The sequence below is a fragment of the Colletes gigas genome, unplaced genomic scaffold (assembly GCF_013123115.1).
Source record: "Colletes gigas isolate AHSC1104 unplaced genomic scaffold, ASM1312311v1 Colletes_gigas_Sc00007, whole genome shotgun sequence".
Taxonomy (NCBI): domain Eukaryota; kingdom Metazoa; phylum Arthropoda; class Insecta; order Hymenoptera; family Colletidae; genus Colletes; species Colletes gigas.
The window spans coordinates 8970858-8984143 of NW_025106636.1; the positions used below are offsets into that span (position 1 = coordinate 8970858).

At 41.7% G+C, this 13286-nt stretch overlaps 1 protein-coding gene across 1 annotated transcript in view; it reads right to left on the reverse strand.

Moving 5' to 3' along the window:
• Positions 1-12470: 12470 nt before the first annotated feature.
• LOC122396188 (disintegrin and metalloproteinase domain-containing protein 10-like) overlaps positions 12471-13286 on the reverse strand; it is a 153857-nt gene continuing 153041 nt past the window's right edge. Inside the window, exon 16 of the mRNA XM_043394366.1 lies at positions 12471-13136. Coding sequence (XP_043250301.1) covers positions 12471-13136 — 666 coding nt within the window. The remainder of the gene's footprint in view (positions 13137-13286) is intronic.

The window sequence follows — 13286 nt, forward strand, 5'->3', positions numbered from 1 at the left end:
TACGAACATCAAGGTGCCTGATCAGAACATAAAGTATTTCTATACCCGAGTATTTAAAATTTAGTGGGCCTTATAAAGAGAAACGACAATTGTTGGTGGTAAACAGTCCCCTGACATTTGAAAGAAAGTAGCCTCGAAGTGAAACAGGATATTCAAATCGTTCACAGAATTGCGTACCGATAAGCATCGAGTCGGTCCCATCACTACCGCTAATACAACCCAGCAGGCCCATACGAGCGATTCCTCCTCCGGACACGACTGAACTAGCGCCATCTCCGTTCCGCCGTCGTCCGTCTTCTTCCTCTTCAGCTTTGCGTGCGTGATTTTCTCCGTCTAGCTTCAAACGGTCCCCCAATACGATTTTCTGCGGTGCCGGCGAGGCCTCCAACGGGGGCCGTTCCCCCCTCCACCTACGCGTTTATATAGATACTCTTCGACTCGCTTAACCCGATGCCAGGTGCCTCTATAGGGTGTACCGATTAACGAGCGATCAAAGGGTGCATACGAACGGGCTTCTAAATAGGGCCCGATCTACTTTCCGAATTTTTCTATTTTAATATTCTTTTAAAAATGTATATGTCTAGGCGTTAAATAATAAGTATCTTGTTCAAGTCATCCTTTATTTACCATATCGATAAGCATAATACATATTCAAATATCTTGTGCATCCATCAGGTTTCGGTATTTCTAGTTTTCGCATAAAAAGTTGTGGACCATAAATCAAGTTCTTTTTTAAACGATACAGGACATTTTTATTCCGATAAGGAAAGATTAACGTGCCCACATTTTTTGGGGGGCATAAACAACTTCTTTATGCAGTCACTATGTTCCCAGAAGAAAATATATGTATCCTGACATATTTACGTGGAGCCAGAGAATAGTTGTTCTACTACCAGCGCCGCCAACGGCGAAACGATGAAATGCAACTACTATATACACAGTATTTTATCGTTTCTCCGCCAGCAGCGCTAGTAGTAGAGGCAACTATTCTCTGGCGTAATGTATTATAGTAATGGATCCCTATTCTTAAATTTTCTACACGTTGATAAATATTTATTCACGTCCTGAATATTTTCGCGTCGAGGCAAGCTGAATTGCGAACTCCCGTCGAAGCAGCATCCAACGTTTATGTTGTTTTAGAAAACGTTCCCAGCAGAGGACCTCGCGTGCAGATAAGTATGCGCAAATTAAACCAGCTAGATCGTGCGTCTAATGCAATTAACCTTCCCGAAGGAACGCCTAGCGTGTGTGGTCTTATTAATTGAGAGCCGGGGAAGACGATTCAGCAAAGGTAGATGCGTGAGCGTCCGTGATCGCGCATCATCCACGGCTGTTGGGAGAATGATATCATCCGACTCACGTAATTCGATTATCCCATCCGAGTACCGACGGACGCGATAATTTATTCGTGCGGATGAAATATTCGACGCGACCGTCGGAATTGCAATATCAACAAACGAGAGTAAATCTGCTCGCGATCTAGAAAGGCGCGAAAATTGAACGCCCCGGTGGGCTGGGATTAATGGGAAACAATTTTGTCACCCTGCCGCGCGCAACGTCATCTATAATTCATAAATACCATCCACGTTACACGCCCGTCGTAAAAACGTATTTATAGAAAACTCTCTTGCGGCGTCTACAATTTCTTGCGTCGCGAAGGACGAATTCATATTCATCAGCGTCAGGCGATAATTTCATTCAGGGTCGTTCGGTCCTCATCGATCTGTAATGACTTTATTTCTTACTGGACCGATTCCGTTACCGCGCGCCGCATGCCAGGCTAGAAAGTTTTTGATTTTCCTTCCGAACGCCGCGTAACATTCTCGGACGCAGCCGCTGCTTTTTGTTAACGGGTTGTTTAATCGACCAGGAAAATCGCTTACTCGTTAGATGGACAGGTCGACGAACAGGATACTCTTGACGTGCTCGACAGATTTCAGATTTTTAGCAAAGTGCTCAGAAGTATTATGGAAGTAGATTCCAGGCTCGCTTCGGCAGGATTTAGTATCAGTTCAACTAGGGGCATCGTTTCATTCTTTGGTAGTTGCGCTATTGGCGTTCATAATAAATCACCTAGGAACTCTTTAGGTCTGTTTGAGCAAGGTTTAGGATGGCTACCAGTGGGGTTCAGTATGTTGATTCCAACCTGGCAGGGTGAAATACTACCCCTCTGCTAGGGTAGGTTCAGTTCAACAAGGAAGATCGTTTCATTTTTTGTTGGATGAACAGGTCTCCCCAGGTCTGCTAGAGCAGGATTTAAAGCATGAAACAGTGGGTCGTTGGTCCTAAACGTTGGCCTAAACTGCCAATCCAAAATGGTAACCACCTGCTATATTAGAGAGGATCAGTGCCACCAATCAAATTGTTATTTTAAGTCTGCTATAAATCATCGTACACAGAGGTCTGAAAAGGCAATAGAAGCTATCTGGGCCTTATCTTACCGGTTGGGGGCCAAACTGAGGCCACCAACGTTGCCCATAAAATACCTGCAGTTCTCAAGCACCTAATCGCAAAATAAAAAGTATCTTGAATCTCTATCAGCCGGTGGAATCCTCCAAGAATATCTAGAGCATTTAAATCTTTAAATTAAATTTTTAAAATGGTAATTGCTCTATCCTGCGGATCAAAGTGAAATTATTTGGTCCAGATGAGGTACCAACGCAATAACGCGCGGCACAGTTAATCACGCTCTGAATCCTTTACTATTGAAAGAGGCGATAGTTCTCGATCCACCAATCCCGTAATCATTTATCATCGATTCGAGCTGCAACATCGGCCGCGGCCTCTCTCGTTTTATCCTCAATTTTACCGCAATATGTGTCGGGCTGGTACTTTCGCTGCCATTCGAGCCGCTAGCGACGCATAGCTGAGGACTCTGATCCCTGCCGGAGAATAAGTGTGCTATTTTATTTTCGCCCGTTCGCCGCGGGGTGTATCACTGCCGATACGTGATATATTTCGTGTTGTATCTTTTCTTCGGCGGGCGCGCGCGCGTGTGGAGCTATGCTGCGGTTTGCCGTCAGAGAACACGTTGGCCTATAATTTGAAACCGTAAAGGCGTGTAATTCGAAGATCGGCGCGCGCGATTTGTCGCTGATGCGCGCGCATCTGACCCGACGCCCGGGATCCATTTATAAAAATATATCGCCTCGATCTCCCCCGTGCAAATAAATCTAGATAGATCAGTCTTAAATTCTGCCTCTCCCTCGAATTTTTCATATTTTTTCGGATTTATTTATTATATATAATATTTTTCGCCCATCCGGTATAAAACTGTTTTACATGTTTCGATAAAAATGAATATTAAGGGTGAAATTTTATTTTAGGAATTCGTATTGCAGGAACAACGATGCTCAAAGTAGAATTAGAGCAAGATCTCGATTATCTCTATCAAGAGCAACCGAATGAAAATATTTTCTCTTCTGGCGTCGTTATGAATCAATGCATATATTTGTACAGTTCGCAGATCGTACGAGGGAGGCATTCGTAATCGCGGATTGCATTAACCCGCCACGCGTGGATTAGAATCGATCGAAGAATATAAATGAAAGGCAACGCTAAAACTGAACCTCGCCATTTGTCTTTATTATTTATTCAGGTCAGTTAATATGTGAGACGATTCGCAAGGACGGATTGCACGCACTCGATGTACGAACGAGTGGAATTAAAAAGACGTGAAATTGGAAATTGAAAGCAGAAGATTGGACGTACCATATGTAGGCTACAGATTAGAAATCTTAAGCTTCATCTTTATATATAACAAAAATGCTTGGAATTTTTATTTCACACAATCCTTACATTCTATTTCTATGTTGTTTTATTATGTATTCAAGGTCACCCGGTATAGTAGACCCATCCACAAAGCTAAGTTGCAGAGTTTCACACTCCTTTGCCGCCGCAAAACGCGAATGCTAACGAGCCGCGCTAAATACAAAACCCGCGTTTCGAGACAACTATACTTCGAACGAAATCGATTGATCAAGATCATTTCCCCAAACGCGAATCACACAACACGGGACAGAGAGGGAATCTTGTTCATTGAACCCTGTGTTATCGAGAGAAATTTCCGCTGGAGGGGGATAATGACTCGCTACCATCGAGGGGGCGCGGCAAATTGGTTGCTTCTATCGTACACAATTGCGAAAAGTATCGTTGCGTAGTGTGCAATAGGACCCGAACAGCTTGTTAAAGCAGTCACAAATGACGGTGCAATTAGAAATTCAATTAATCGTTCGAGACGTTGCAACATCGATACAATGGAATAGAAATAAGATATACCAGAAAGTTTGACATTTGAACCAACTTATTATTTATCAACATAAATGGTCATTATTACTGTCTAACAACTTCGTGTTAAGAAGAATCTCAAATATTTCACTCATTTCCAAAGGTGCGGCATTAGCTTTTAGGTTATGTGCACGAAATTGACGCCCAATTACGTCGTGTTCAATGAACGCCATCTATCGAGAAAAAGAAGACATATCGTCCATCCCCATAATTTAACTCTCTCGGATAACTTAACTCAGGCGTATTTTGAAAAAAGCTAGAAACTCTCGATGGTTGTGTTTGGAACAACATACCAAAGAGGATTGGAGACTTTCTAAAGCGACAAATTGCATACACGAGTTTGAAAACAAGAATCTTAAAGGGCTGAACAAAATCTCCGAATTCCTAACCTATTTGTTGCTCGTAGCGGTGAACATAAATTAAGCTTCGAACTCCCACTGGGCTAAACCAGAACTAATTTACGCCTCCGTGGGCGATTACGCGAAATAAGATGCAAAAGACTGGTATATACGCGCCACCTCCCGGTTCTGCGGAATGTAAAACACGTTTCGCGAGCAAAATCCAACGGGACCGTCGTTGAAAAGCAACAAAGCGAGGGAAAAGGGGCAAAAAGAAAACGGGGTAAGGTTGGATGACAGGAAAACAGATTCAAAGTTTTGCTCGTCGGCGCGGAAACGACGAGACAATTCACTTAAGGCGTACACGATTGAAACGTGTTGTTTGTACAGTTACCTCGATGCATGGGAAACTATGGAATTTTTCTGAGCCATTGTTTCGAGCAGACCTTATGTCAAAGCTGAAGCATGATGCAAGTTGCACGATGTGTGAATATATCTGCTTCCACAGCTTAAGTTATCGGGCGATCAAATATAGTATACCGTCTATATATCTACGTGGAAGGCGAGACACGTAAAGAACGATGGCTGAATAGTTTCAGACGGACGTTTTATCGATAGAAAATAAAAAAATATTCCTTTATTCTTCGCGAAAGTAAAAAAAAAAATATATATGGAAACGTCGTTATGGTTCGTAGGAGCGCAAATTATGATAATTTTTCTCCGTACCGATCAAACAACGACCTCTGATCGACGCTATTATTTTCGTACCGTTACGTTACGCGACCTATTTTCCGCACTAATAAAACGATAATAAACTCGAAACTGTTATTCAGCGATACCAGTCGGTTTTTCGTCTTGCAAACGCATAAATTTCTTGGCCGGTTACAGTTACTCCCCCATAACCTATTAATTGGTCCGTTTATGCTTCGCGAAAAGATAATATTTTCTCGCTCGGATACTGCTGTCTTGGGAGCATTATGCTCGATCGTCGAAGGAAGTTCAATCTCATCAAAGTAACGGCTTACGACGATTACCCTGGCAATACGCTCTGAAACTCATGGAAACGAGCTTGCGTAATTCCACGTAACGTACCGCGGTGTCTAATCGCGAGGTAATGTCCCGGGAAGAAGATAGGGAAAACAGGAAAAGGACACGTGCGGGAATGGAGTCACGGTAGAACGCCGCTGAGAAAGTAAACGGTCGCCATGTAACGTAAAATCAGGCGTGAAAAGTCCACAAGACCGTTTGTTTTCCCCGCGAATCGGTTTCACCAAAATTCAGGGTTGCCAGTAATTACCATTTTATTCCAATAAAATACGAGGAACACAATCTATCTATTTATACTGTAAACTTGGCGCCAAACGGTATCAGTTAAATCCTAACCTTTGTTAATTATACACGTCCCAGAAATTGCATTTTATCATTCTAACGTTCATTATGAATAATGCGAAATAAAATCCAGATAGCTTTCTTTCCGCGATTGGTGAAGCAGATCCTCTAACTGTTTCGCATTTCTATATCCTTTGTATCGTATAACATCGCGAAGTCGGATGCTATCAGAACGGAATCTTTAATTTCGTCGCTCGAATAGAATCAGAACTGTTCACACAAAGTTTCTCGGAACTCATCAAACCCGTGGGTATCGTTAGGGTAAATAAAATTCATGAATTTATCGCTTCGTTAACATGTTTCGAATTCTAATGTTCTGGAACCAGTGAATACGGAAATCTCAAAGTCCAGTTGCCACGGAAGCGAATCTGATTAACACGAGTCGCCATTCCGAATATTTTCGCCGAAACGCCGTGCGATATATTATCGCGATTAATACGAACGACGGAATCACGGAATTCCGGCATTTATTATTTTTCTTTCGTATCGGAGAGAGCATGATCTATGTCGGCACGAGTGTTAACTCGGGACAAGACTCGTAAGATGCCTTTCACGTGATTAAATGTCGAGGAACGTTTTTATAACAGTACCGCGAAGAGGATGTAGAAAGTCGTCAAGTGACGTAATATTAAAACGTGGTATTAATGGTTCGCTGAGAATCTTGCTATTTTAAGAATGCTAAGCGACAAACAAAAGGTGACAAAACTGCCACGTCAAAATTTCAATGCAGACAATAGGCATTGAGAAGGAAAGAACCATCGCGGGGGAGGGGGTGGCTCGTTGAGCCTCCCACGTTTTCCGTATGTTTGATTGGGTAATAATGACACGATCTTCAAACACAAATGTCCTGAGAGTATTAAAAAATCAAAAATATACTTGTATGTACATAAAATGTTAGTGTACAAATATGTTCATGGACCCCGCAGATAGTCAAACTTGGCAAGTGACCCAAAAACAAGTCCCAGAGTACGATTAGGATTAAAAGGAATGTGGTATTACGAGCAAGTAGAATGTGGACAGTAATTTTAGCCTAAGAAGGCTAGCTATAATGTTTGACCCAATACGACTCCCCAAAAAGATTACTTTTACTCCACCGAATAGCTATCGAGCTCCTATTTTATCATGCCCTGTCGTGGGTGTCGGAAATTATTTTCTACGTAAACCAGTTGGTAACTGTATCGGACGGAAATTGTACTTATCGACAGGGCAAACTAATACGATGCACAGAAGTACAGATTCGAGCGCAAAGAGAGCGTGTAAATACGCGTGAAAAATGCAGCGAGACACGTGTCTACAACGAACGATATCTCGCGTCTATCATCGTCGAACGGAACAAGAAAAATCGATATCTCGTAAAAGGAATATTCATACTGAAACTGCAGCCCTGACATTTCACCAATCACACGAGATCGTGTGGGTTAATTTACATTATGCCACCGGCGAGGATTATACTTGTTGCTCGTGTCGATAATTCCTGATTCTTACTTTCCCCGCCGTAGCAAATACTAAAAACAAACCAGACATATTTGCGTAGTTACGAGCTAGAAATCGAATGAAAAGTAACTTTCGTCTATGCAGCTGCTGAAATTATTGGCGAAAACAAAATTTCATACCGTTCTAAAAAAATTATTTTTAGTTGTGGGAGTTAATTACAATCATTTTTGGCCAGTAGACATACTCTAGAAATCCTACACATTTTTGTAATAAAATAAAAATTAACGAGATACACTCTTCCACAGTGGAACAACATATTAAAAAGATCACGCATCAAATTGTAAGGGAATGCCCGTAAGAAGGATTTAATCTTCGTAATGGCTAGCTTATGGTCACTGGTGGTCAACAGTGAGGTTGACATCAAGGTCAGCGGTCCAGTGAAGATCCAGAAATGGTCAAGAGGTGGGACCAATCGAAATAGTTTCTTTGTAGACAAGACAGTCTTAACTGTTAACTTTAACTTTGGATCTGACTGGTCTCCCCACTCTTTCATCACCTTAATCATATAAGCAGGGTCTCTGCGAAGAATTCTTCAGTCTCGTCGCGGATTCGGGAGTGGGCAAATAGCCAGAAGTGAACCGGGGACCGCTGATGACCGCTGATGGCCGCTGCTGACCACTATTGGCCAGGGGTGACCAGGGCTGACCAGTGCTGACCAGTGCTGACCAATACTGACCACTACTGACCACTACTGACCACTACTGACCAGTGCTGACTCGCGTTCCTGCCACTACTGACCACTACTGACCACTACTGACCAGTGCCGGACGGTGATGACTACGGTAAGAACTGTTTAAAAATTCTCTCCCCTCTTCTATTCTATCGTTTGATACCAATTTCGCTTCACTGAACTGATTTTGCCTTGCTTGCCTAACTGACGTTGCTATAATATGAATATTTTCTTACTTTACAGCTGGCCCAGTGGTAACTACCCTATATACTGACAACAAGTAGTAAGTCCACTCCACTTATTTATATTTTATTATTTTTATTTGTTTGTTTGATGTGAATTCAACTTCATTTATCTATCTGATTTTATTTGGTTCCTATGAATGTTCCTTTTCTCGGTTTCCACTTTTACATTGTTCTTCGAATTTATTTGATTGCTTCGATATGTATAATATTGCAGGATATATTAATGTAACATTGTTTTCGATCATATACAATATCATGAATTTTTATTTTTAAGTTAGGTGATAGGTTGATAGGTCATTTTTAAGTGTTTAAAAACCTCCTTTTTAACCCCTTAGCTTAATGATGTTTCAGAGACATGATGAGTCTACCGGGCCAAACATGAACAAGACCTCTCAGAGAAGTGATAAGTCTACCGGGCCAAACCTTGGTGACACCTTTGGCACGAACAGTTGGAAATTAAATCGTAAGTCAAAGGGGTAAAACAACTGGTTGTATGCGTGGTTTCTTTGGCAAGTGTAGTTAGTACCTTTTGCTTAAAATTATAATCTTCTTGCACACCGCGATTTTTAAGATGACAAATGTCATAGTAGATTCATTTTTAATTTGACACTGATTTTAAAATGAATATATAATGAGTACATATACATATATGAATAGTTCACTTTCTCTCGTCCGCTCGTTCTCTGGTTCTCGCTTTCCGAGATTATGTCTCGACCGAAAGGACCGGAGAGTTTTGCTCGATCACCTCTGTTTGATAGAATGAAACATGTGACACCTGTGTATTAGGTGTGATAGCTCTTACCGCTTCAACCCCGGTGCAGCTTGGTTCAGCTTAAGTGGGGCCTCACCGAGCGCATATATTCTCCTCTTTATACGGAAAAGAGAATGACCTCCGGTGAGAGTTCCTGACCCATATCCGTTCTCGAGTACTAAGCGGGTCCTGTTGTGACCGTGTGCCCTCCAGGGCCCGGCGGTTGTACGTAGAGAGGTCCGATAGACGTGGGTCAGGGGCGCGACTTGCTTTTCTGATAATCAAGGCCGGGGGGGATCAATCTGATACCCACACTCACTGCACGCTATGAGCACGTGTCGCGTCGCGTTTTATTTAAGCGTGCGATGTTTTTACATGCCGCAATTTTTGATATGACAAATATCCTAATATCAATCGAAAGTAGAGACATGATTATAATATCTTTTATAATACTTATAATTATATTAATTTTAGAATGAGTGTCAAATTAGTAGCTTCCGATTGTTCTTTACATTCTTCGATAATTAAATTCACTTTCATAATTGAGTTGACGACTTTGGGTATCTTCGATATCGAAGATACCCAAAGTCTTTCTTTACTTATTAAAATATATCATTAGATCGACGTGCAAGAAGATATTTCGCGACGAATACATTTTAGAGTCAAAGTAACCTCGTATATTATGTACTATTTTTACTTTCTCACTGCACTTGCCTGTAGTTGTAGTATTTGTAGTTTTAGAGAGTCAGTGTTGTTCTCTTACTAATCTATTAAACAAGTTTCTGTTACAGAGCATATTCCTATGGAAGTTTTAGGTTCATAGAGGTAACAATTAAGAATTGTAACAATTTTGTTTGATATTGCTTTGTTTGTGTTTCAGGAAATCATCGTGGGATAAATAGAAGATAGAAGAAAGAAGAATGTATTTCATGTATTTTGTTTCAGATTGCTTAGTTTATGTTTTAATAATTTAGATTTATAGTTAGGTAGAATGTAACAGTATGTTTCAGGAAATCTTCGTCGAAGGATCAACAAGGAAGAATATATTTTCTATGTATTTTGTTAGATGATTAGATAGGTAGGATGTAAACGAATTTAGATCTATAGTTAGGTGGGAATTTGGTTCTCTCTATTAATCATTATATCTGGCAGGCAATATTTTCGTCCATTTCTCTGTTTTGTTGATGAGAATTTACAGGCAAATTCTTTCTCGAAAAACTCTTTCGTTGGTTGTTTCCTTCGTTGATTACACTTTCGTTTATTGCTTCTTTGACCAATGATCGCTGGTCATAAAAGATCTTTATTAATGGAGGGTGGTTGGGAATCGGTTAGGGCGGGTCTCCATTCGCAGCAACCTCCACGTGGTGAGACCTGGATAATACTATTTAGGGTTTAATTAATAATCGTATCACTCTTAGCTGGGTAATGCAATTATTAATTAAAAACTAAATAATATTTGCAAATTGGCTGCGATCCGCTTTGCATAGGTCATCATAAATATAGAGCTTCTTTGCTAGGTTAGTTTTGATTCTCATTGATTCATCAAAGATTCAAGAGTATTGTTACATACGGGGTATACAGGTAGATCTTTCACCCAATCGTTTTTTTTTACCCATTTTTATGGGGTCTCGAACCATTACCATTTTTGTGTCATTTGCAACGTTACCAACAGATTCAGAAATGAATTTTAATTCCTTCCATAGTCAACTCACATGTATTTTACGTACTCACTACAACTGTCTGCCCATCAATGCTAATTCAACGAATAGTTTCTCAACTGACCGCCATCCATGGGAAGAGGCCGCTAAAATCAGCTCTGAATTTTCAGGTCGGTATGGCAGTCAGATTCGGCCGCGAAAGACCATAAGGTGAAAAGTCTACTCGTATACCTCGTCTGTGGTGAAAGGTTTACTCGTACACCTCACTAAGAACTCACCTAAAGAACGATCGAATAAAGATCTTGGGAATTATAGCCAGTTGAACAACTGGATAGCCATCTAGCAGTTAACGGACTCAACTGCGCTCAACTGCACTCGTTTTGTAGTAAAGGCAGTATCCTACAGTATTCTACATATATTTCTGTTTCTATTCCCTTTTTAAAAGCAACTTCCTAGTGGTGGGAATTTTTAAATACTGGAACAATAAAGACGGGAGAAAAAGAAATTTAGAATACACTTGAATCGTGAGAATAGTTTGTTGATAAGGAATTTATAATATAATATAACATACGATTTATTGTACAGTAACAATCGTTCGTTTATATACACATCTACGAGTTCAGCACTGGACGATCTCTCCCTCCCTACGTTTGGTCCGCTTCTATGCGAAGAGCTGTCTGGCTATACGAATTACAAGAATCCCATTCGGATTCGCGAACCTCCTCGATCTTCTCTTTCACGCTCCCTTAACTCTGGAAACTAATCTACGGCGACAGCGGTACAAGAGTCTGTACAATATTTACACGCGGAGTTCGACGCGAGTCGCGCGCCATTCTTGCCGAGATATCAATCGTTTTATTTCACAAGTACAGATCAAATATTGTCTTCTTAGACCTAGATGCGGTACGTAGTTCGGAGAAACCACTCCGCGCAGGCTTTCATAAAACGAAAAATCGAACCCGAAGTTTCTGTACAATACGGAGAGATTGTCTGAATGGTTGCGTTAGGTTCGCTTCGATTGGCAATTTAACAGAACGTAATAAGAAAATCGCATCTTTCTGTGTACTCGAGTACAACAGTTCCCGTTTTCAAACGATAAAATCGATTACTTGAAAGCGGGGTAGAAATTTCTCGGTTCTTGAATCCCGGGCAAAAATTTTGTCTTGAGAGCGGAAATTACTGTACATTCGTTCGTTCTTCTTGCAATCTTCTCACGGTTATTACCAAGAGTATCAATACACGCGTGAGCCAACATTTCCTAGGCAAGCCTCACCCACGAATACAAATACCAAACCATAAACTGATTACGCGAACGTACAAATTTCGTAACTATCTTCTTTCTGTATACTTGGGATTCCTGCAAGTGTAAGTCCAGTTTGCGACAGGGTGCAGCGTACTGTGCAGGGCTTGATTGGTTACTTTCCACAGACCCAATACAATCATACAAATAGAAACATTCACAAGCAATCAAACATCATGGAACAAACGAAGCTTTTTATCAGTCGCGTACAGTGCCCTCGCGAGAATTAAACAGACAATTTTTAATAAAAAAATAAACACTTGTATCTCAACGAACCAACATTCAGCGATGAATCGCAACGAAAGAAGTGGCTTGTAGGTCAGAGTCCCCTTTCAGAACTAACTGTCAGTCAACAACCCTGTCAAGTCAGATGTCTGGGTTCTCGTTTCGGACACATAAGCGGGTGTATCGGGCGTGTCTGGTACCACCAGAGGTTCGGTCTGGTAGCTGTACGCGCGAGGATTCACCATCGTCTTCGACGTGTTACACAGTTTTCCAACTTGCACCCTCCTTCTCCAGTCCGCGACGCGTATCGACTTGCCGTTATCCGATTTTCTACGGTTGGGGGAGGAACTTGTACCGCGATCTCCGAGGAACAGCAAAGAGATCCGCCTCCAACCGACAGTCTCTTTCCTCGCGTCGAGGTTTTGCCTGGGGACGTTCTCGTTCGTTCCCTCGGTGCTGGCTTTGCACAGTTTCTCGACCTCGTTCGTGGACGGTTCCTCTGCACCTGGACGAGCCGAGTCTCTGCCCAGGAGGTGAGCAAGCCCGCCAAGGAACGTGCTACCCTGCGAGGTGGCTTCTTTTTTCCGTTGGGGGGACGCGATGCTCTTCATCGTCTCGACGATCCTCTTCTTCAGCCGAGAGATGTCCATGGATCGTATCTTTCGCGCGGTTAGGCGCTGTTTCGGGGGTTGGAGGGTTGTTTTCGGCTGGTCACCCGACGTGGACAGAATCTTGACGCGACGGTTGCGTCGGCTGCGCAGGAGGCAGATCAATAATATCTGAAAGATGAAAGAATGGGTTAGAATATCATTAGAATTGTACATGTGTCCAGGATCTGTTCTTGGATGGGTATTGACACGGTTTTCGAGAGCGTTTATACTCTCTCAAAATGCAAAGTACGAAACGAAAATATGATCCATAAGTCAGGA